Source organism: Anarhichas minor, unplaced genomic scaffold, assembly GCF_050575085.1.
Source record: "Anarhichas minor isolate MPS153535 unplaced genomic scaffold, ASM5057508v1 ptg000043l, whole genome shotgun sequence".
Lineage (NCBI taxonomy): Eukaryota > Metazoa > Chordata > Actinopteri > Perciformes > Anarhichadidae > Anarhichas > Anarhichas minor.
Genome location: NW_027466489.1, coordinates 7,245,286 through 7,271,539, shown reverse-complemented (window position 1 = coordinate 7,271,539; position 26,254 = coordinate 7,245,286). Strand labels below are relative to the sequence as shown.

The following is a 26,254-nucleotide window of genomic DNA, read 5'->3' as shown; positions in this document are numbered from 1 at the left end:
AATAAGACATTACACAGCTGAAATTGAAAATATTCAGCTTCGCCTGGAAAAAATGCACTTTCATTGATAAAAGGTTATTGAAATAATGCAGCTAGCTCCCTAAAACTTTCCCAAGTCATAGCATAACTGATCAGTAGTTATTAAAAAAAGGTTAAAGTGGAATAAAGTTAAGAATAAGAGGTTTTAGTACAAAGCGGTCAGGCGAGGTCATCATTTTCGAACCAGCTGTTGCAGCTCTTACATTGTACTTTTATACACTATATAACTATATATTTCACTTTCTTTATCACTCATATGATTCAATACATCCAAATACAGATAATAGGAATCATATTCATATTCATAACTTCATCAGAGCCAGTTTTGGCTGTCATCTGTAGGATTTTCTCAGTTCATGTGTGTGTATGTGGCTGGATCTCAGCCTATCCGATATACGATTTTTTTCGGCGGAGTGCAGCACGAAGGTACGTTTGATCACTCACAACTGTCCAGTGTTTATACGGATCGGAAAACAGAAGTTAGTTACGTGTTCGGCCACGTGTGCTAATCCTATTAAATGCATTGCATGACTTGGTAGCCGTTAGCATGAGGGTACAAACATTGATTTGCGGTACTCATAACGCCAATTTCTGGCCCGGATTTGGTGCTTTTATGCCACGATTTATTTTTGCTTATATGAGTAGCCTATAGTTGTGTTTGGAGTGTATAAGAAGTGACTTATATGATGTTGTTGCCCATACGTTGCTGTTTCATCCAAAAAAAAAAGTGGCCATGTCCACACTACTGACTAATAATCATGCTATTTTCCGCATTTGATTTTGAGGGGTTCTGAGCCCGAGTGCCCCCAAATTTGGGGGCACTCGGGCTTAAGAGTCATTTTACCTATATGCCCTGACAACACATGTGTGGATGCTCTATTGCATGTACTGAACGCAAATCAGTACATGCAGCTCTAACTGATGTCATATAAGGTTTATGTGCAGGGTAGATATGTTTTTTTGGATGATGATGATAAAAAGGCAGCAGTGTTACAGAAGAGCTTGCAAATGAGCAGACGTGCCAATAATTTACCTTCCTCCAAAACTGCAATATGTTCAGATACAAAACCAGCCTATACAAGCACCTCACATATGGCTAATAGCTCAGTCACCAGTGAGGGGAGCTCCACTGCTAAAATCAATATAGTCAGTTCAGTTTAAGTACTTGTTAAGTACAAGGCCTACTTTACACCCCGATAGTCCAGTATTTAGGAAACTGGTATGGATCAATCCAAGCACAACACTCCTCCTGATATACAGCAGCAGACTAAACCACTGCAGCAGATTCTGGGGAATTTATTGAAAGCCTCAGAGCAGACAAAGCCCTTATAAAATGTTACCTGACACTAAGTAGCAGAAAACATCAATAGGTTGATGTAAGCTTATGATTTACAATGAATGCAGCTGCAGCAGTGGAATAAACCAAAGACAAGTTAACCATTCGATTCAAAAGGGTGTGAGCAAACGCAACAGTGACGTTTGAATCCAACGTTAATATTATTATACAACATAGAGTGAGTAATACACAGCAGTCTGGGGGAATGATGACACAATTCAGCCCATTAACACTTAACATGTATGTAAACTACTTAACAGAAGAAGCAAATGTAGTGCAGAAGTCAATTAAGAAGAATAAAATCAACATCAGCAGACAACAAGACATCAGTTAAAGCAGATGAGCCAACAGAGAAGAAGTTCAACAGCATTCACGGACATGTTAGCACAAGCAGCACAAACACTTCACTTGGTGAAGCGGTGGTACCCCAGCGTCTTGGCACATAGTAAGTCCTTTGGAAATAGTCGAAATGGTCTCATTGTAAGTTGTCCACATGGATACTTGTCCAGTGTAGGTTTTCAGTTAGCAGTGCTGAGCAGTGGAAACACAATGTCCCCCACAAAGCCATAATCTAACATTATATTAAGCCAGGCGGTGTCATCTAGTGGCAGGTTAGCTTCTTTATTAAATGGTACACGAGCAGCAGAAGTGGTGGCTAACAGTGTTTTGTGCTACAGCAGTTCACAGGGGAGTCATTGTGAAGCCGCAGCACCAACCAGACACGTGGAGGACTTTAACGGTTTAAATAACCCGCCCATTAGGAAGGGTGCGTTGGATTTGTGTTGCAGCGTGTAGAGGGAAACTGAAAAAGATGTTCCTCCAACTCTGTATTCCCGTAATACCACACGGGCTATTGAGGGAACTCGCCATTAGGCTTTTCTGTTGTAGTAAAGTCATTGCTGTGTGACTTCCAGTGTAATAGGCCTAACGATGCAAATGGTTGGAGTCACGGAGTCACCAAAGGTCACAGCTCCTGTCAACCATAACTGGCTCAGAACTAGTTAGCTCGCACTCACCAGTCTTTTAGCTGACAAATATAAATAATGATAAATATAATAATCCGCTGGAAGGACGATGTACGCACGTCATTTCCAAACAGCAATGGAGGAACTTGGAAGCATACCAATACCGCACTGTGGAAAATACTCTGTTACAAGTAAAAGTCCTGCACTGACAGTATTATTAAATAAAAATATATGAAACATAAATACTTATTTTATAAGCTGAACATTTGTGTGTAAAATTGTATTAGCAAAGTAACTAGATGTCAAATAAATGTAGTGGAGTACAAGATACAATATCTTCATTCAGTGTGTATGAACAACGTATACAGTAAAACGTTTAGGATGGATCTGTGAACTTACTTCACTGTGGGATGTATTTTTTATATCCAAACCCTTCCAGATAAAGTATATATATATACACATTTGTGTCCAAAATAATAGCAGTGTGTTAAAATAGTAAAGCCCAAAATCCTTATAATAGCTTTTATTCCCATACATTGGGAACACTGCACATTCTATTCCAAATCAAAACATGAAGAAAAATTCTCAAATTTGTTTATTTACTTTACTGAAAGTGAAGAAAAAGGAATATTAGGCTGTTCAAATAAATAGCAGTGTCTGCATTTGTCTTTACAAACTCAAACATTTACTGTAATAAACTGAAAAATGCTTGAAGATTTAGCTTTCCTGTGAATCACTGAACTAATATTTAGTTGTATAACCACTGTTTCTGAAAACTGCTTCACATCTGTGTTGCATGGAGTTGACCAACTTCTGGCACCTGTATGTGAACAGGTATTCCAGCCCAGGACGATTGGACTACATTCCACAATTCCTCTGCATTTCTTGGTTTTGCCTCAGAAACAGCATTTTTGACGTCACCCCACAAGTTTTATATTGGATTAAGGTCCGGGGATTGGGCTGGCCACTCCATAACGTTAATCTTGTTGGTCTGGAACCAAGATGCTGCTCGCTTAATTCAGGGTCTGTGGGCCACAGACAGTTTGTCAGACGACCCCCAAACACTGAATTCAAGCCACACAGTACACTGTGAAGACAGTGAAGCTTGGTGGCGCAAGCATCATGATATGGGGATGTTTCTCATACTATGGTGTCGGGCCTATTTATCACATACCAGAGATCATGGATCAGTTTACATCAAAATACTTGAAGAGGCCATGTTGCCTTATGAAGAGGAAATGCCATCGAAATGGGTGTTTCAACAAGAGAACGACCCCAAACACACCAGTAAGCGAGCAGCATCTTGGTTCCAGACCAGTTTATAAAGTAAATGTTTGAAGACAGATGCAGAAACTGCTATTTTTTCCTCAACAGATTATTTGCCATTGCAATAATACCACAACTCTGGCTGCTACTGAAACATTATTGCATTTTGACTAAAGGACATCTTCCTCCACACTAGATGGCTTTTTTGGTAACAAAATGTGTAATTAGTGATGTGTATTGATATCAATGACAAAACACAAACTATGTATGCATTATTGGATTTTATTTGGACACAGCTAATACCAATTAAATGTTAATGAAATGCTCTGTAAAAGAAAGTTAGTTCAAACTGAGTTGATGTACAGTAAAAAGGCTGGCAACATATCCGAGATGATGAACAGATTCATGAACATAGCAGTAAAATACTTTTGGTATAGTTTGGCAATGTTTAGTCTGTCAAAAACTTGCGATGTGGATAATTGATATGATTTGGTTCACTTTAGAAGCTGTGTTTTGTGCAAAGTAAGAAAGTAACCATTTCTAACGCTCTTTTCTCGATTGTGCTCTACGAACAGAACTGTTGCTTCCTCACTGATGCAGTGATAATGACAACACCTCCTTTCTGTGAGCCACACACACATTGTTTTTCCCAAATAAAGCTGCTTCACAATTTCCATTATTGAACACCATTGTGTAAGAGCAGGCACACTGCACTATGAGTCTTTCTTCTAGTGCAACAAATCAGCTGGTATTGGAAACCTCAAGATAAATGTGAAATGATGGCCGTTACACGGTTGATTATTTTTAAATGATACATAGAAAAGTTTAGATACTTTGTAAACGCACTTAAAAGTATAAAATAGTCCAGTATGACATTTCTGTTATTATTCCATTTGGTTATTCATCTATCATAGCAAATTATTTAGCAATTCAAATCTGACATCACTGATATGCTGGAACAAGAAAAAAGAGACCTTGCAGTAGCAACAGCGTCAAAAGAAAATGAGCTTATATCTGATTTGGTTAAAAAAAGAAAACTGTAAACATACGTGAACACAGTTTCTAGTGTTGCTTTAGTTGCTTAGTATATTAAAAAAATGTTTAACGGATTTAGTCCACCTCCTGTGCAATCTAACTTTAGAGACGAGATGCACACATCTCTACTTAGTGAAAAGGTCCGACTTTCATAAATAATGTTTGACAACATTTTGGGTTCATTTCTGATCTTCAAAAACTGCCCCACATAAATCTAAGAGCCAGCACAACACTGTATGGCAGAACATCCCATCACCTCATACGATCATCTTGTGTACCTGGTTTAATAAACAGAAAAGAAAGCCATCATGCACACATCTCCTTGTGAATGTAATTAAAACATTAGTGACATTAATTAAGACTCTTTATAGCATTAAGACCTCTCAGTGTATCTCATTATAAAAAACTAATTATACACCAATCAAGTCACAGAGTCTCTGACACCAAGAGCTGTTGGTTGTTGTTTGATATCACATGTTTTTTTCTTCTCACACACCCACATTCAAGAAGAACTGAGATAGATCTTTACGCATATATTAGAAAATAGGTTCTTCGGCTCTACAAAATCCCTTACATTTGACTGTTTCTTTACCCCAAACTGAAGGCCAAGTTTTTACATGAACGATTACATGATGGATTACAAGATGTATAAAAAAAAAAAAAAATATGTAGCATCCCCAGATCTGATTGGAAACAAAAGGGAGTCAACCTGTTTCACAGGCAGCAACCACAATTCACTATCGTGACATTCCCCATCTCCTCGTACACTTTTGTTCAGCCGGCTTCACCTGGCTGTTATGGCCCCACAGACTCTATGGTGTTTGGTTTAATGGTCGTGGAAGCCTGGCATGGGAAAGGGCCTGGCAAAAGCTTCAACGCGATGGCGCAGGTTGGCGATGCGAGCCACGGTCTCTGGGTCCTGAAGAAGGAAGTTCTTGAATTCCTGGAGCTTTCCTAAAGAGAAAGAAAAGGCTCAGCTTTCCCTCATGGCCATTCAGCTTCCTTTATTTTATCAGCATTGGGCTTTTTGCTCCAGCTAATGTTTTAGTATCCAACAATCTAACATAACACACAGCATATTGTACTTTTGTTGCCTCTCTAATAACGACATAGTTTTCAAAATAAAAAAGCAGAAATCTGAGGCCCATGTTGTTGTCAAATACCAGGCTACATTGTTATCGGTCTCCCCTCTCACAGAACGCTTACCGGTCTTTTTCTTGACGTCCAAGGCGATCTTGAAGCCTTCATCCATGAGCTCGACAACTTTCACAAAGTCAGCTTCTTTGAACTGTCTGGATGTCAGGGCTGGAGCACCTGGGTTGGAGAAGAACACAAAATGTGCAGCTTGAAGTACAAAGTCAGGACTGGTATTCACTTCCTCTTGCTTCTACAGGTTTAACGGTCTCTAATACATTTTCCTGCGTTATATTCTATTTAAGAACCATATGGTCTTTGGGAAAAAACAACAGAGCCCTCGAGCTTCTTGAAATATCAGTAATAAATCTACAGACTCCAGATGGGTCAAACCAACAATGATGCCGATGGCCGATGGGTCGTTACGGTGCAGATCAAATCTCAATCGAATAAACCACTGAGGAGGTAATAAGTGCAGTTTCTCGCCTTAAGACAATGCTAAAAATGTGGCGGTGTAGATGTGGAGCTCTTGAACTTCCTGGAAGATGATTAAAAACCCAAACATACTTAATTAATCATGATCTGCTCAGTGCTTGTGGCTTAATGGGTGGCTGACTAATTTCCATATGCAGAACTACAGAACTACTTTCTTTTTTAAAGTGAGTGAAATTGAAATTAAGTAAAGAGGATGCTTCGTGAAAAGTAAATTCGAGTTGGCGATCATATCAAGACCGATTATCTTGACATAACTTACAGGTATTTTGGGGTTGGAAACTTTTTGAATACACAAATAAGCACCATTTTCTTTATGTGGTCTCTGAAGTAATCCTTGATGATAAGTATGACAAGATCCTGTCCGAGTCAAGCTAAACGCAGTGTAATGTGAAGCTGCTCCTCACCTAGCCTGAGGCCACCAGGAGTCAGGGCGCTCTTGTCCCCGGGGCAGGTGTTCTTATTGGCGGTGATTGACGCAAGCTCCAGCACCCTCTCGGCCCGAGCCCCGTCAATGCCCTTAGGCCGCAGATCAACCAGGACCAGGTGGTTGTCGGTCCCGTCTGAAATATTCAGCATTCGTAGTAAAACACTTTTGAAGGAGGAGGAAAGTCCAAAGCTTTGTAGACACAAATTTCCCCTTTAAGCCTTTGATCGGACCACCTCAACACTAGTTTAACATGGATGAGGTAACGCAACTAGATTTGTTAGCTGTAGGATATGAAACGGACTGCGGTTAACGATGAAGCCAAATTATTGTTGAGTAATGTGTAGTCAGGGCCGCCAATGCTTCACATCTTCACAAGTTCTTGTGCATCTGCTATATTTTCATCGGAGCACTGTATTTATGTTAGATGTATACAGTATATCCAGTATGTAGATAGGTTTTACTTCATACCTTCATAGGTACTCTTAGCTAAGAGTAATCTAGTCTAATACAACATTTCTGAGGCTAAAGGTCAGGGTGCTGCTGATCTGTATTGCATTATAGAGAGAGGTGTTTCTATAGGTTTGTCTCTCTTTATATGAAGGAGCGTTGGCTACATCAGACACAAACTACACCCTCTGAAATGATCACAGTTAAATCACCACCTCTCTTAAATCAATGCAGTCTAATACAACAATCCTGCAATACATCCTACCTTACTTAAGTAAGATGCATCTAATGAACTGAAAACTGAGTTTATATTGTAGATAAATGTAATACATTTTCCCTTAGCTATCAATACAACCAACTTACTTGAGTTAGTACACACTCCTTTTTACAAGTTTCCTGTTGACTGTGACCCCAACACTCTTTTTACACATGCATCTACAGAGATTGAAAAAAGGAGCATGCACACAATGCAGTGTAAGCACAGGACAAGTCTGTATTGTTTAGGGTATCAATTGAAGGCTATACATCAAAAAAGAGCTGAGGCCAGCGGATTAAATGCAGTACAAGATTCAAGCATTCGCTCACAACCGGAAAGTGACCACTTTCATCTGGTTTTATTTCCCTGACTGACAGGACAGCTACACTGGCATTAGCCTCTTTGCACTTCATGAATTTAAATGCCTTTTTTCCCTGTCATGTAATTTGCATTTCGTGACGGGACATTTCTCTTTATTGACTGGGTTGTGTGTTGTTTTTTCGGTGTTTCTTTCTGCTGTTTGCTGAGCCAGTGTCTCCCTGTGAATTACTAAAAACAATGTTTTAATACAAGTTAGATTACCTGATACCAGGGTGTAGCCTTTGCTGAGGAGAGCGCCGGCCATAGACTTGGCGTTCCTCAGTACCTGGGAGATGTACTCCTTGAACATGGGAGACTGTGTCTGGATACAAACACACACAAAATAACAAAAGGGTTGAGCAAGACAGAAGAACTACAGTTAGAGTTTGCTTGTTTTCAGTTGGGGCTGAGGAATTATTAATCAGATATGAAGAAAACAACTTTCTATTATAAAAACATATGTTGTCCAGTTCACAGTTGAGGAAGAGAAGTAACCGATGCCCACTGTAGATCATGGAACAAGTTCCTTTGTCAAGTAGAACCAACGCAATTCAATGGTAACATTTTGTTTCACTGTTAAAATTGGATCAAAGTCATCAAGTTCTTATTAGGAAATACCAGACCAAGGTAATTAAGTGTTGTATCAATACCAATAAAGTTGAAATCGGCCATTAGTTAGTGTGTTGTGCTGACCTGTCTGAGTGCAACAGCCACACCAGCGATGGCGTGATTATGAGGCCCGCCCTGCAGGGAGGGGAACACAGAGAAGTTGACCTTGTCCTCAAGATCGTACATGACCTCCTTCCCCTTCTTGTCCACTGAGCGAACGCCCTTACGATAGAAGATGATGCCAGCCCTGAACAGAACGGACTAATTAACTGACAAAGCATTTTCACCGTTGACTTTCTCTCTACAACCCAACAAGGCTCAACAGCCATCTCATTGGAAGGGAATCAAAACATCACAAAATTACTATAAGCGCAATTAATAAACAATAACTAACTAAAATGATGCAGCGGCGTCTCTTGTTCTTACCGGACTCCTCGGAGGGACTTGTGTGTGGTGGAGGTGACCAGGTCAGCATGGTCAAAGGGAGAGGGGACGGCTTTGGCGGCCACCAGGCCACTGATGTGAGCCATATCAGCCAGCAGGTAGGCCTTAATGTCAGTACTCAGCTGAGGGTGAAGAGAGGGAACAAACACAACATTAGGATTCACATGTATGAAACAGGACATTTTCACACTAATTATATTTACATTTGAACTTTTTCAGTACAAGACCCTAAATCCCCAATCTAGACGTAAACACACTCAAACCTCCACTCAGCTGCCATTCAGCACGGCAGCTTCAGTCCCTGCTTAATTTAAAATCTGGAACACAGAGCAAAAATGTGAACTGACTAATATTTATACCAAATATATATTCATGCATATATTATCATTGATGTATAGGGTGCTACCAGAAACCATTATAGTTATTATAAAACTAAACTATATACCTAAACTTGCTGCATATTATATTTAAATGTGAAATAAAACCTCTTGGCGCTAAAACATTAGCATTTTACCCCCACCGTTAAGATTTGATGATAACTCTACAACTGTAAGCAGTACCTATCTTCTCAAAGGCCAGGCATTTCAAACATGCTGTTATTACACTCTTCGGCGGTCTTCAGAGGCCCGAAATATTACAGCGTAATTCAATAAATCCTTGCAGTCTCTTGCCAGCATTTATTGAAAAAGGCAAAACCAATAAATAGCTCGCTAACATGCAAATGACTCGCTGGCGAATGATCAGAGCGGTAAACAATCTTTTTAGTGTTCCAATTAATATTCATTATCATGACAATCTTCCTTTCCACTGATATCTAAACTGGATCAGCACATGTTCATTAGATTAAGAGGCAGGGTTACTGGAGGGGGTAAAGAACACAAGAGGGTGACGTGCAGTAGCTGATGAACGCCGATAGTGAAACAAATTTATACAAAATAAATAAAAAAAGGCTGCTCAAATCTAGGTAACAACACTCTGAAAATCTGGAGAGGAGCCCGACCCGGCAGATTCTGCCATAAAACAGTAAATAGTTCCGCAGAGACACGCCAGGGGAAAAATATGGCCCCTACTTCAGGCCTAGTGGCAAAGTAGTTATGGTGCTTAATAAAAACACAGCTCCGTAATGGTGGGACACTCCATCTGACGGTACTAGCTAAAGTGGGGCTCTGCAGCAACAAAGGGAAGCAGTCACGGAGTGAATGAAGTGAATCAGCGGGCGGGTATAACAAAACAGATAAAAGGGCCTCTTGTGCACTGCCAAAGAGGGCAGTGAAGTGAGCAGTTAAAAGTTGCTGCCTTGCACGCGCGAGTCAGTGCGAGCATACACGTTCAGTTTGGATGAGTAGGCAGGAGAAAAGCATCTGTGTCGTGAGAGACACTACAATTGGGTTTGCGTCGGGATGTGTTGAAGTTTGTGAGTGAATGCTCAGTATTTAGAGCAGGCAGGTCTCCACTGTGGGAAAGGAATTAGTGAAGATATGGTGGGGGGGTGATCCTGGCGAGGTAACAGCCTGCTTTCAGCGAGAGGAGCAGGTGTGAGTGACGGTTCAGAGGAAAAGGTTGACTGAGTTTTAGATACGAGTAATAAGCTGCTCTGACCTTCATATTGCAGAATGAGAAAACAGGTAGCAGGAGAGGATGAGGTAGAGCAAAACACACACACAAACACAGACAGACAAAAGCTGGGTGCGTTTGGTAAACAGAGAGAGTTCTCCATGCACCTTCTTGATGCGGGCGTAGTCAATGAGGCGGGCATAGGCGCTGGTGCCAGCGATGATGAGCTTGGGCCTGAACAGCTTGGCCGTCATTTCCATCTGGTCGTAGTCTATGAGTCCTGTTGTAGTCTGCGGAGAAACGAAGAACGAAGAGGGAGACAGATTGAGAGACAAAAAAGAGGCGGAGGATGAATATGGGAATATTAAAGGGAGAGTAAGGGTCAGGAGAAAAAAAAAAAAAAAAAGACAAAAGAGGATAAGAAAAAGTTGTCAGATGAAGAGCAAACATATCAACTCGAAAGAGTTTTTTTTCCATTTGAAGCTCATTTGAAGCAGATGCATTTGAAGTACTTTGGCTACCTTAAAAGGGGGAAGGAATTTATGGAAGGGAGACATTTCAACCCATCATATCAACGAAGAAGATTGAGCAATTGCAGTAATGCACCCCTACTTATCCAAATTCAGCCTTTCAGGGATCTACTCAACTGGTGTGATGAGGCTGAACAGATCAAAGGTTGGTTTGGAGACTTTATCTGCTCGTTTCATTGGAATAAGAAATTTGAGATATGTTAGACAATCCATTATCCGGGGGATGAACATCTGAGTCACATGAAATGGAGTCAGACTGGACCAGTCAAATGACAAGTGTGCCTTGCGCCTGAACCTCCGGTTTCACGCGTCTATTCCTCCTCCAAGCGTCAGAGAGGAAAGACGGTACAGGGGAGAGAAAGACGGCAGGACGGAGCAGAAAAACAAAGTGGGAGACAGAAAGGATGGAGAATAAGGGAGACACGGACAAGAAAGAGAGAAGAGAAAAGAAGGTGGGAACGCTTTATTTAGACAACCTGATAATCTCCCATCTCCAGAGCACACCTATGGATGCCCCCTCACTCCATCAAGCTGCTCATTGTGAAGACAGAGCCAGCGGTGCTGGCCAGCCTGTCGATTTCCCATTATCTCTCTCGCAGAGGGGTCCTGCCTACCCATACATCAGCAGGTCTGGACACGCAGGCTCTCATGGCCATCCATCAGCCGCTACCAACACCACCACACAACTATGACCCCAGGAATAAAATACTATGCACCAATACACGATGCGCCCATATCTACGGGACCCTGGTTGTGTACAGATTTCAATGCTGGTGGAAAACAGAGCACTTTGAATGTTGAACATGTACTAAACCAAGAGGACTGAAAGGCTGCATTGTGAGTGGAGAGGTTTACGCCCCTCTTTTGGCAGGAAGTGCTTGTTGGGCTGAAGTTTGGACACTAAAGCCCTACCCACACTGCCTTGTGTCGTCCCTGTGGGGTCACAAAAGCAAACAGGATTTTCCCCAAAAAAGGAAGCTTTTCTCCTACATTTTCTCTTTTTGGTTTATTTAAATCAATATCCTGTTTTTCTTCTTTTTTTCCTCGAAGAGAGCCTAAAATATTTAACATAAATTTAGATATTTGTGCTCATTGTAGATTTGTAATTTCTTCTTCTTTCGTCAATGATTCCAACAGAAGTAGTTAAAAAAGAATGACCAATGTGTTGTTTCTCCAAGTTTTTACATTTGATAGCTTCAGATAAAGCTGACTGAAATCGCTGTGTACTATATTGGCAATATATTAGTAACATTCTAAAACAAAGGTACCCAGTGTAACCATTTTCTCACAGTCACTATTACAGTGAATTGCAGGAGCAGCGCAACACACCTTATACACAACATACTTCATGACATATTCACTTATGAATATTCACACACAGTATTTGTTTGTCCAGCACAATTTCTTACCGACTGTAAAATCAGGGGAAGAAAGTTACAAAGTAACGGAGATGATCAATAATACAACTGAACGATTGTACATAGTGCTGCAGCAGAATAAGCAATGCTTTGCACTGGCGAGTTTTAGACATCTGAAACGCCTGAAGCCTCCGACACACGGGCAGTTGTGACCGACAGTACCGGTTCATGTGGTGGTCGGTTCATAAGTCAGTCAACCGACTCTGAAAACCGTGCCTACATTTATCTTGACATTAAAAAAATGGAACTATTGGAATTAATAACTGTCTCATCTGACACTGAAAGAGGTTCACATTTAAATAATATTGAACCTGTTTCTGCCTCACTTTTTTGGTGTTGTCCCATTCCCTTCACAACATGTTAGGTGATATCAGCAGAAGGGCTCTCTACTTACATTTAGCTTGTAAGGCATGGACTCAAAATAGATTGAGGTTGCAGAGATCCTCTTCACGTCAGACATGTAGCCATGGGTCAGACTGGGGGGGAGAGAGAGGAACATGTAAACAGATGGAAAGAAAAACACAAAGTTACATTACCTTGAAACCAACTTGATTTTTCTGGTGCAATTGGTGCACGAGTTTTGACCAAAGAAGAAACGAAGGCAGCTAAGAAAATGATGAGAAATTAGAGATTATAAGTGAGCGGGTGCAGGTCAAGAATAGAAGGAAAGCTGTGGTGACTACTCACTGTCCTCCGTCAGGCAGGTCCAGGCCCATGATGCGGTCATGGGGCTTGAGCACGGCCGTGTAGACGGCAAAGTTAGCGGGGGAACCGGAGTACGGCTGGACGTTGACCCCCCACAGAGCTGGGTCCAGGTCGAAGGACTCCAAGGCTCGTTTCTGACACAGCAGCTCAATTTGATCGACCACTTCTGCTCCACCGTAGTATCTGAGGGAATGGATGGGGACAAAGAGAGAGAGACCCTCGGGCCATTTAATTTAAGAGATGCATCACTCATGCAAATAACCTGCTGGATTAAACTATAATATGATTTCAATTGTTATAAGTGGGGGTTTTTGGGCAGCAGTAATAACGTAAGTAAGTAAGCGTTGTGATTGTGAGTTGTGGGAATGACAGATGAGAAGAAAGCAGAACGACCGTGCCAAGTTCAATGCAATTATCGCACAGATAGCCTATAATGTTATACATTTATTATTCCGTTCTTTTATTTATTTAGCCGTTTTCCTCACAGACCAGTAGCAAATGCTTTGTGACCCGGTGTCGGTCCGCGGGCCGGTGATTTGGGGCTGCTGACTCAGAGTAATCTAGACCAACGTTAACCCAAAACTACCATAGCAAATTGGGGACATCTTAGGTGATAACGCTCATTCAGATGAAGGAGCAACAGATGGCTACTTTACAAACCACTCATTCAGTGAGATCATCCTTTAGTTTCATTGCATTTTAGTGCAAACAGCAGATGAGTAGGATGTGGGGGGGAAAAACATAAAAAAATCATTCAGTGGGAGGGAGATTTACGGTCGGCTTGCATTGCAGGAATCAAAGGCATCAAATGAGAAGCATTTCAAAACAGGTCAGCTGATAAATGTGAATTATCTGAGGGAAATACGAGAAAATAGGAAAACTGAAAATAGAAAACGTGCAACAACTGAATTCTTCCAATGTATGCCCTCAGGAATATTGTTTGGCAAAGCAGAGGCTGTGGATTATTTGCCGTGTGGTTGGCATGTACTATTACAGGGCAAGCTAGAGAACACAGTATAAACCAGTGTATGCGTGTTTATGTGTGCATGAATGCAACAAATATCCTGAAGCAGGGAATATCAACGGCGTTAATAAGCCGGGGTGTGGCTCAATAAACACACTCACCTTTTCCCTGGATAGCCTTCAGAGTATTTGTTGTTCAGACAGGAGCCCTGAGCTTCCAGAGCTGCTCGACTGCAGAAATTCTGTGGCGAGAACACACGCAAGCAAACACACACACACACAAGCAGACACACACACACACTCTCGGATCAATGGCTCGAGTGGACAGAAGGGACAAGGACGGCAAATTAAAGTCTGTTAAGTGATAGTGAGAAATCCCCCTCCAGCTAAAGGCAATCATTACAGTATTGAACCTCTGGACTTCCATAGACTAACACTCTGCACTTCACAATGCTTATCGCCTCGCTGCTGGAGGATACAAGATAATGCAATAAACGTCTCTGCACATGCTGAGATACATTGCTGTGGCCTTTTTTAATCATTTTGCAGAAAAACAAATTTTTGTAGGTATGGTTTGTTTGCTGCAAAAGGGGTATAATCATACCCAAAAAGTGTTCTTTATATCTCGTCTGTGTGCTGGAAGATGAAAAGACAAGTTAAGTATTTCTGTTTAATATGAAATATCAGTAACTTGTATTGGAATCGCTGACAAATTTCACTCACCTGATTTCAGCAAAATGACATTAGAGCTAGACCAATTTTGATTAATATTTCGATAAACTTTTTTGTTATGTCATAAATCAAGTAAAAAAATACCAAATATTCCTTTGTTCTAGCTTTTCAAATGTAAGGATTTCTAAGTTTCTCTTTGACTAATGTAATAATGAACGTGTATTTGTGGGGGGTTATGACTGTTAGTTAGAAAAACAAGCAATTTGAAGACGTCAACTTGGGCGAAAAGAATTTGTCACAGTTTCAAACACCAAACGATTAATCAAGTCAATAAATGGCAGATTGAGTTATGATGAAAGTCATCTTTAGCTGCAGCTAACTGTTACGATGATACCGTTCTTTGAATTTCTTCTGCTGAGGATTTCTTTTTTGAGGAGTGAATTGTTACTGTTGGTTGGAAGTTATTTTGGTATTTAAAAAGGGTATTTTGTGGATGCTGGAGATGCAGAAACGTCATCCAACTTGTTTCCAAATGTTGCTGCCGCAACAGATCCAAACGTCACTTCTCTCCTCTCCACTCCACAGGGTTATTATACAAATGTGTATAGTATAGCACATTATGCAAAACAAACTCAGGGAAAGCAGTTATTTTATAGTAAGCCTACTGTAAGCAACTATGTTATGTGAAAAAACACAATCAAATATGCTATAAAAAACATGTTTCAATGTTTATATGATACGGACCAACACGAATACGTTTGGAGTGACCACCTGTTGCATGTACTTCACAATCCTGACTCTGTACAGTAACTGACCATGTGAACCTCTTCTGGTGCGGCCCCCTGACACAACACTCTTACTGTATATTATCACAATGGCCAGTTATAAAGTCTGATACAAGAACAAATAGTACACTCTAGTCTCCACACTGTCTCCCTCGTTGAGGTGTGTGTGTGTGTGTGTGTGTGTGTATATGCTAATGCTTCACCTAGAAGCCAAGAGGAGATCAAGGGAGATAACAGCTCCAGTAAAAGCTCTCTGCTGCGTCCGTCTGTCATGCAGACAACTGCATATATTACAAAAGGAAATGCATGTGCTTCTCAGCGCCTTTAAGTGTGTGTGCACGTGTGTGTGTGCGTGTGTGTGTGGACATGTATGGTAGTCTTTTCATTCAAGGAATGCCTCCCTGAGCCGTTACTGTGATGTGCCTGGCAGAGTGAGGTGGGGAGGAGGCAGGATGAAGATATCAGCTTTATCTCACACTAGAGCGGTCAGGCTTTGTGTAGCGAGGGGGCCGCTATGCTCCACTGAAAAACTACTGTGGTGAAGAAGAAACAGGAGGAGAGAGACAGAACAATACAAGATAAAACCTCTTCTGCTCTTTTGAATAGGAACATTTTCCATTTCACACCATAAAGCCTTGGAATGGAAACAAAGAGTAACCCACATGTTTCTGCAACAACTGACGATCCTGGCTTACAAAGAGTACTGTATCCTGTGAGCGTTTGCACTACTTAGGAAGCTATATTTGAATACTATGAATTTATTCTTGGCAGAGTTCATGATATCCGTTTTATCATTTGTATGTCTGAGCCAAAAGGTCACAGTTTCATGACCCTAGCAAGCCCCTTAACCTTTTAACAAACAGCAAATATACTGCTACAAAATATTGAAACATACAACAGCAAGATGAATTAGGAATAAATATGAATAAAGAATGAATACACTTGCAGTGTATGAATTTCAAATGCATTACCCATATCATGTTGTACTGGACGTGCTGTGCGCACGGTATTTATCTCCAGAATGAGCGCTGATGAAGCACTGATAAGGGCTTCTCTATCAACGCTGCCAGCAGTGATATGGGTAAAAAATAGATATCCATGAGGCTAGCAAGACGATTCATTCATCCAATCATTTTGCCAAAACATTAAATCAGACGTGATGAGGTGTTTCTCAGCCATCTCCATTGCCAACATACGGTGGAGGTGCTGCATTGAGTAAGTGTTTACATTGAATGTCTTTCTTTAAAAATTAGTAAAATCAATCGGAACAAAATGGTATAGGATCAGTCTTTATATTGTACTTAAGGCTGACTGAATGAAAAAATATTTTCTCGGCTGTCAACTCCATGCCGGCATTTTTAAGGCATTGGGCAAATAATGTTCTTGACAGACTAATCAAGAGGTTGAAAGAAATGTCCACTATCCTTTCCTACATGAAGAGTGAAAAACATCGAGCAAGATGTCTTACCTCGGATGCAATGAGCTCCAATCCGCGGCACTGCCGGTCCTTCTCCTTCAGCATCAGATCCCACATCTCGGGGTCGTCCTCGGCCAGGCTTTCCTGGCCCGTCCATGGACGATCTTCTTCCACCGCACGGGAGGCGGCGTGGGACTGCTGGCCATGCACACCGAGATGAACCGGGGCTCGCTGGCACAGTGGCTGTGAACAGGTGAGAGAGAGAGAGAGAGAGAGAGAGAGAGAGAGAGAGGGGAAAGGATCAACTGAAAGTAGTAATAGTTGTATACTGATAGGACAGTTATCGTCAACACATTTTCTAATCCTGGACCACTAAAGTGGGTCTCATGAGTACTGACGTATCGACCAAAACCACTGCTTTAATAAAAGTAATACTACGTAGTGAAGAGACATTACAACAGAGGAATACGTTTCTACAGAATGCATTTGATCGTTTTACTTATTTGAGGTAACAACCTGATTTGTCGTATATATATATAAGGAGACATTTGAAGTCCCCTCCTCTGTTCCTACACTCCGATATGTAGCCCGGTATAATTAGAAACTGGCGTGTTTGCATGATATCAATAATCAGCATGGTTGTTCAATTATGCCTCTATCAGCACTTCCGCAAACTGGGGGACTGACTTTTACAGCCCCAGTGTGCCGAAGGAGACATATAGAGAACAGATTCAGCACTTCCCGCTTATCTAATCTGGACTGGGGCCGGCGAGTTCTGCTGCTGCTGCTGCAATGCCAGATCACGTGAGTGTGCAGAGTCCATACAGTTTTCACTGTCTCTTTTTGAAACGTTAAACACGAATCCCAAACTGGCTTCAACCCTGTGATGGATTATTCAAACACTAGATTCATGGCTTGGTATTGCATACAGTAGACACTTTCCATCGGTGATATACAAACTTTGACGGCACCAAAGGATTGCACTGTATTACAGCTGTACTTTACGTGTGCACTTCAACAGAGAGGCGCTGTGACTGTGTGGGAGAAGACACAGAAATAGAGAAGAAACCCCCTCTTTGACAGGTCGATAGCATTTACAACAAAGTGGCTCACTCCCGTCATTTAATCAACAATACGATGACTCTGTGTTGAGATCAATCCCACCACTGCTAACCTATAGTTATCATCTGTACAGGTGTGCTGGGGTGTGAGGGACAACCTCCCTTTAATGGCGCCATTAAAAAGCAATTAACACAATGCTCAGCACTGGATGAGGACACCAACATGAAAAAAAAATTAAAAAATGCAATTTACGCTTATTCCATGTGGTGTAAAAAATGTCTGGGTACTTCATCTTTTGTAGTGGCTTTAAATCTTGTGAAGAAACCAACTCTAGTTTTTCATACATTTCATGACAAAAAAATTAAGAATTTGAATGTTGGGCAGAAATAGAAATAGTAATAGAAGCTTTCTGACCAACCTCAGTTCAACATTCTTTGTAAAAAAACAGTTATTAAGAACACTTTATCCTCAGGAGCAGCTTGCAGATAGTTTATCTACTCCATCGCTGTTAGGCCCAATCCTCTCTACTCCGCCTCTTCATCTGCTCCCCGGGGTGGCAGAGGGAGCAGCGGTGACACACCAGGGGAGGCAACTTGCACATTAATGGCCGATTTCTAACAGTTTCTACTCTGGCCTTCTGTCACCAGTGGCGGTGGTGGAAAAGGGAGAAGCCCCCCCCCCCTCTGGGTTCTGGAAGAGATGAAGGCCTGGGGAGACAGGTCGGGCTGCCTCTGAGGACAAGTTTCTCGCTGAGAAATCACACGGGTCATTAAATCTTGACGGGAACTGTCCTTCGCTGTCTGCACTTCTGCCGGGACACACCGAGGCTCGGGAAAGCAGCGGCAGAGAGAAACACAACACAAGCCAACACTGCCATGGTTACAGCGCTACTGAGGACTGCAAAACAGACAAGGGTGACTCTCCCTCCTCCTCCTCCTCCTCCTCCTCGCCTCCACCTTCATCCCTGCTTTCCTTTCCCCACCCTCCTCCTGTCATTCAAAGCTGCTAAGCACGCTCAGCCAAGCAGCACTCATGCAGCGTTTTTATTAGTTCGCCTTGTCATCGCCATCACTTCCGTGGCGTCCGGACGGGACAGCACTGAGCTTAAACAAACACGCGGGTCAGTCCCTGTGGTCCGCCTCTCCGCGGTCCCGCCTCGTCTCCCAGCCCTGATCATTAAGAACCGGAAGATTAATTAATGAACACGAGATAAACTGATCCAAGAAAAGTGAGAGCCAAGATACAAGCACCGAATATGTCACAGCTGGACTATTTTTAGGCGACAGATGATGCCGTCGTTTGAAGGTGAACTTGATGAAAACTTTGCTGTGAAAAAACGGGGCGGGATAGGCCACATCAACCGGGGCGCCGAGCACCAGATAATGGCAGAGTCACAGATGCACTGCATATGAGTGACAATGATAAGGCAATTGTTGGCAGTTTGCCTTCCTTGTCAAACATCTGTGGCCAAAGACAAATGGCGGAGAAGAAGAAAGAAAACTATTTCATTAATCCTAGTTCTGTAATATTTTGCCCATTTCCTGAAGCAGCTCCTAATGCGGGTCAATTTTACAGATGACTGCTGTCCATCAGAGGCTGCACCAAACAACAATCAGCCAGGTATTAGAAGCAAAACAGAGAGGAGTAGAGAGGAGACAAAAAAAAAGAAGATATGTAAGGTTAGAGAGAAGTGTCAACAGTCAGCGGCAGCCGTCAGTCTGACACGTAGTCGCCTCTTTCCCTGTCACTGACTAATAGCAGGGCTGTCCGTTACAAATTGCCCTGCGATTCAGTTTAGATAACACCAGACTGAGAAATCTGGATGGGGTGCAGAGGCGTGAAGGGACGGAGGCCGAGTTCAGGGCGACTCCGCTGTATTCGGGTCAAAGGGTTGTCAAGGAGACAATCGGAGACATAAGCGATGCTTGCAACAAAGCTGATCTTCAGGAGGTGTAGGCGGTGGAACAATACGTGTATGCTTTTTGTGGCGATGATGGTGAAAGAGCTCTACTCTGGGCTTCCTGGTGCCTCAGGGATTCTAGATGTGTGCTGTGGACTGTACTGTTGGCATTGTCAGAGAGTGCCTGTGCCCACAACCCTCTCATTGTCCCCGTCAAGTGCATAGTTTGTTAAATCAAAAATAGACACACTTAAGAGGAACAGTGTGTAGGATCCAGGGGGATTTATTGGCAAAATACTCAGAACTATGTTTACATTAGTGTATTTTCATCTTAAACTTAGAATCGTTTAGAAATGGCCATTTATATCTACATAGGGAGCAGAGTCTGCCATGTTGCACTTCTATCTTGTATCATCATGTTTCTACAGTAGAAGGACAAACCAAACAAGATAGAGCCTGTCACGTTGTATGTTACCTCTCTGGCATGCTTGCAAAGGGAGGAGTAGGCGGAGAGGTATTCAGATGGATACAATCTGCGACCTCACCACTAGATATGCTCCTAATACTGCTCCTATAACTGGGTTTTTTCTGCATTGTAAAATCTTGTTCGGGCCAACCAAGGGCAATTTTGAGCCACCTAAATACGGCTAAATCAGTAGTGAAACTTTCTAACTATATTCTCACATCACTAGTAAAAGGAGATGGAATCAGTTTGTTGGTTTTCAATTGACAGGAGCATAAATCTTAAGCAAGCACCGGTACGGCAGGTGGAGCAAACTTGACTACACAAGGGCTTGTTATTATTTTCAATTAATCTGCAAATAATTGAATCATTTTGTCAATAAAATATCAGAAACTAAGGAAAAAATGCCTGGTATAATTTCCCATAACCCCATGGGATGTTTTCACATAGTTGAATATTCAATGGTTTTATTTGGATGCAGAAGAGCTTCGTGATGATCAAGATGTGAGCAAATAAGAGCAGAAAGGCTTAAAACATGCATGAGGTACATGCAGTGGTGTAAGGCATCTCAAGACATGGGCAGATATTTGTTTGTTTGACGCGTGTTTAGGCTGGTCTTGGTTGAGGAACGCTTGCAAATTTAAAAGGAAGTGGCTGTCATCTTTCATGGAATCAGAGTAGCTCCAAGCAACTTATAAACATCGCTGTTGAAAATAAAAATAAAAATGGATGAAGTCATGACACCTGAAAAATGTGTTTCTGTTCTGTTCCTGTTAAATGAATTCAAATAGCTAAAGAATAACTCTGCTGTGACAGTTTTGTGTTAGTTTTGTCAAAAAAGTGTGTGTATAAAAGCATTAAATTGGTATTCTAGTGGTTTCGGCGTGGGAGGTGATGAAGTCAGACAGGCTGTGACTCCGAAACACTATTTCTGGGTCAATTTATAGAAGTACATGTCAAAAACAAAAAAAACAAAAAAACATTAGTCATATTGCTGGGTAATACTGAATGCACAAATACCACTCACTGGGTTTATGTTGACAACAGATGAAAACAAAAATGTATGCATCTCTTCCAAACATGTCAACCCCTGTTGACTGTAACTTTGGAGAAAAGTTGGAAAAGCTGCTGAAAATCTTTCCATCAGAACTTCAAACAAAAGCATGATGAGTAGGAGTTATGGAGGGCAGCAGGTCCTCTCACCAACGCCCTGCAAAACAAATCTCTACTCTATCAGCACGGATCAGTACGAGTACTTTTAGTTTGGATTTGGACGACTAACCATTTGCTCATACATTTGTATTTATATGTAACCCTACGTTACTCTTGGTTTTCACTTGAGTACACAATATAACTAAAGATACATAGGAGGTAAATTGTCTATGAGGTAAATCCAGCATCGATAAGAACCAGAAGGTAACTGTCTAGATATGTTAATAGTGTTTCAGGTTGATACAGGTTTCCTGGTTACATCACAGAATGTTGACTCTCCTTCTTGTCAGCCATGACTAAAGTCATCCCAGTAACTTATTATCAAGCACGAGCAGAATGTTAAAAAAAAAAAAAAAAACAGCTTCAGACATGGGAACGTCATCTTTCAAAGCTTCTTACTTTTCTGCATGTTTAATCACTGAAAAAGTAAAGAAGACATTTATTACCAAACAATGCACCATTTCTAAGTATTCAGCACAGCAGCCCTGAAAGTTAAAGATGTTTCGGCGGATCTCATTCTCTTTCTCTAATGTCTCACAAAGCAGAACCTACACATTCAAAAATAAAACCTGAAAATTGAAATGCTACATTATTAAAAGGTGGATTGTCCAGGTGCTTCATCCATCATAACACATTGAATCTCAGCTTGAACACCTCTACATTTCGTGAGAAGTGAAGATTTATGCAGAGCAAAATCCATGTAATTCAAGCATCATCTGCACAGAAGCTAAAGTTATTTCAACAGCCTAAAATTGCAAAAAAAAAAAGAAAGCTTATAGAAAAGTAGATGGGAAATATATAGAAAATAATCTATAGAGAAATGTTCTCTTCAGCAAAATAAATATATTGTAGGCATAGATAGAAAAGTGACTCTTGTACTGGGAGAAATGTTTTTCAAAACAGGATTAGATTTTTATTCTTAAAGTGACACACAGGAATCCATTACCTGCAGCAACCCGGCCTGTTTAAGAGCAAGCACCCCCATAATGACCAAAGTAGTCCGTTTTCCACGGATATGTAGATACCAGCTGTACTGACTTTAACAAATATCCATTTTATATATTAAAGCCACTGGGGGGCGAACGGGAGAACTTGTTCGGACACGTGTTCCACAAACATTTCACTGTCCAATGCGCTGTCTTTCTTTCGATCCGTTGATCCATTTATTCAAATGCATATTGACACCTTAACGGAATACCACAGGTTACTTGACAGGATAATATAAGACCAGGAAACTTCAAACTGACATGCCGGTTGACGCGCCACCTTGACACGGTCAAAAACTGTTAGCTTTCCGTCCACACACACCTGATTCTCATTACCAGGCACTTAAAAAGTTCACATCATACGGGAAATTAAAACCAGTATACCGGTTGAACCGGTACACCTCCCAGACCTACGTCAACAGCAACAAGAAAAAACAGCCCATGGCCTGAAATCTGTCTCTCTCTTCCTCACACGTACACGGTTCATGCGAGGACACTGCATTCCTTCACCGAAAGAAGAAACAAGAGTCTTGTGAGTCTTTTTAAAATTTGATTAAGATGCACACTTAACCAATTACCACCAATAGGAAAAGCATGCATGCGAATCAGTCAGTTTTATGGGAAACTTCAAACACACCGACAGTGACTTATAAAACTAGGTCTGACTACATGGCACACAGCTTTGGCACAGACGTGGCTTAGCCTAGTTGTTTCTGAGAAACTACATGAAATTTGCACCATCTCCAAAATGGGTCACTTCATAAAGTTCAAAATGAGGGTATTAATAGCCCTCAACCAACTTGTTTATTTTTTCCAACACCTCCATCACCCTGATGCCTCAACTCACCAAGCAACTTATTTAATTAAAAAATCTGTCAAATTATAAAACTGGATTTCTTTGAAATGAGATCACTGGGCAACTCATTTGTCAATAAAAAAAAAAGTTTTAATCAAGGGGGCTACAATTACCCTAACAGGGAAAAAGAGTTTAAAAATATATAATAATAATAAATGCTAATAATTAACCAGGGTAATTGAACCCACTCCACATTGTAATCTGTGATGTGTACTTAAGCACATCTGTAAAGTTAAATTATTAACACAATGTCAAAGATTTTCATTGAAGTATAAGATACTATTTACAAACCTGCAATAAATACTTGGAGGTTGTAATTTTGATGGATTGGATTTAGAAAGGGTGACGGAGGATTGTGGTGCCTTTGAATTGTAATGCGCTTTTCTGAAAGGTATTTAAAATACTTTACTGGAGTTTCATGATTAGTTTGAGGTAAGTGGACCTTTGATTCACCATATATTTTAAGATAATATCAATTAGGAAAACTAAGCTTACACTATCTTTATAGCTACCCTAAAGTAATGTAACAATCTGCTGACTCAGCAGAACCATTGCTTTGACAAAAACACAGCCTTATCTGTTACATAATTACCTCAAAGTAGAAAGTTAATATTTTCTCGGTCCTCCTGCAGTACACTTCATTTTGCACTTTGAGCTTTATATTAGGGGGCCTTTCTGAATACCCAGCCTTGCATTATTTGCATAGAGTTACCAGGACTGGGGCTTTTCACTTGAATTAACAACAACAAAAAGCAGCTTGTATAATTCTGATTGATTATAGAATAACTTATTTAAGTTACCGTCACTAAATAACCCAAAAGAGCTTGTTACATTGGGATTTGTTGGTGATACAGAGACGCGTGTTGGTCGCTGCTGTTTCTTGTCCCACATGATGAAACTGCAATGGCTGTTGCATCATAACGTGGTCGCAACTGCAGCTACATAACACTGAGAGCTAGCCTGCTAGCTTATCTGCTAACAAGCGACCGACATGTCAAATGTGTCACACGAACAGGGCAGCAAAGACAGCTAGCGTGTAACTGACGGAGTTATTCTTACATTTGGTGACTTGTTAAAGCACAGGTGGGCAGTTAAACCCCTCACACCTGTAGTAACCGTATTGACGTTAAGCTAGCTCATGGGTCAACCGTACAGAAACGACAGCTAAGGTAACTCAACTAACCCAACTCAAGCACACCGTAATATAAGCAGTGACTCATAACCAGTACTGTATAATACACGTACCCGCGTGACTCGTCTCAGAGCGAAGGACAGCATGTTTCCAGTTCTCAGGGCAGATGCAGACGGACAGGCTCAACTGACAGGCTCCAAAGAAGTTGTTGTGCAACGTGTGGCTACGTTTCACCGGCCGAAAGGGTTGCTGGGAAATTTAGGTCGTTGTGGAGAACTTACGCAAGCCAGCAGTGACAGGAACCCACTACTGCTGTATCTCTCTCTCATTGTTTTCAGTGGTAGAAGAAGTATTCCAACCTTTTTCTAAAGTAAAAGTAGAAATACCACTACCGTTTAAAATAATGTTGTTTTTTTTGCTTTTGATTAGCCGAAGTAAAAGTAAAGTTTCATCATCAGAATATAGGCTACTTAAACTTCTTATATTTCTTATTCTTATGTACAGTCTATGTACTTAAAGTACCAAAAGTAAAAGTTCTCAATTATAAAGATTGGCCCATTTCACAATTACTTATATAATATGATTCTTGTTATTGATGCATTAACGTGTATATAATAATAATAATAATACATTTTATTTGTATAGAGCTTTTAAAGGTACTCAAAGACACTTTACATGGTAAAAACAGAAACAATAAAAGCAATATTAATATAAACAAGTACAAAAAGTACATTTGCTTCTGTGTCGTGGAGTAGAAGTAACCTATAAAGGAGCAGAAAATGGAACTATTGAGATAACCTCAAGAACAACTACCTTTAAATTGTACTTAAGTACAGCACGTGAGTAAATGTAAACTACTTTGTTAATTTCCAGCACTGATTTTAGTCATTCATCTTCTATATCATTTAATTTGAATGGCCACAGGATGACAGAGCCTACAAGTGAAGAGTGAAAGCAGTTATCACTTATTCATTATTTTTTCAATACATATCTACATTGTTAATTATGTGCAAGTCTACATCTGTGACATGTGAATGCACACCACACCTCTGCACTTTGTCAAAGCAAAGAGATTTCAAGCAAAACATTTGTCTTGCTTGCTGTAAGCAATTGTGTTATCTTGTATGAGTCAGGTCTTTGTTCAAACCGGTTTGATAACGCATTGGTGCTTTTTGCACCTTTTTGCCCAATAAATGTTGAGAAAGGCAACAAGTGCTCTTGCACACAGTATTACGTAGAGTACCTTGTTGGCCTAGGGATTAAAGTGCCCACCATGAACTGTGGTTTGAGTCCAGCTGCACGTTCTTCCTCATCGCTCTCCTCCCCTCATATCTTTGAAATCCTGGGTCTCTAATCGACACAGAGCAATGCCCAAATTGGTATTTTCTTGTTTCATGCAACTTTGACATGAAAAGCAGGTCATGATACTATTAATTAAACTTCCTTCCAAGCAAAGAACGAGAGGTGGCTTTACACTATGATTTAGGCAATCACTAGAGGTGCCTGTAAGGGCAGATTTCAAACTAGTGTAAAAAATTCCATTATCAAGACCAAGTTCTGAGACTTTGTGTACTTCATCAAGACAACCTATAAATGTTGATAATTTATTTTTATGAAGATTTCTCATAAGAGAAAAACTGATAAGATGATCGATTTCCATTATCTGCAATAGTTTACAGAAGGAAATCATTTAAAATACTGACAAAAAAAAAAAATCTGTTTTTGAGATACAATTCTTAAATTTACCACACAATGTTGTAATTTTTTTTTCATGAACGAGATGTGTT

At 40.8% G+C, this 26,254-nt stretch overlaps 1 protein-coding gene across 1 annotated transcript; it reads right to left on the bottom strand.

Moving 5' to 3' along the window:
- Window positions 1-3,871: 3,871 nt before the first annotated feature.
- On the bottom strand, window positions 3,872-24,729 carry shmt2 (serine hydroxymethyltransferase 2 (mitochondrial)). Its single transcript, XM_076111104.1, has 12 exons — window positions 24,581-24,729; window positions 16,908-17,099; window positions 14,145-14,224; window positions 13,002-13,202; window positions 12,709-12,790; window positions 10,534-10,656; window positions 8,795-8,934; window positions 8,453-8,615; window positions 7,982-8,081; window positions 6,674-6,829; window positions 5,847-5,954; window positions 3,872-5,594 (listed from the first exon to the last, which is right to left on the bottom strand). The coding sequence occupies exons 1-12, from the start codon at window positions 24,611-24,613 to the stop codon at window positions 5,467-5,469; spliced, it is 1,506 nt and encodes a 501-aa protein (XP_075967219.1). The 5' UTR covers window positions 24,614-24,729; the 3' UTR covers window positions 3,872-5,466.
- Window positions 24,730-26,254: the final 1,525 nt, after the last annotated feature.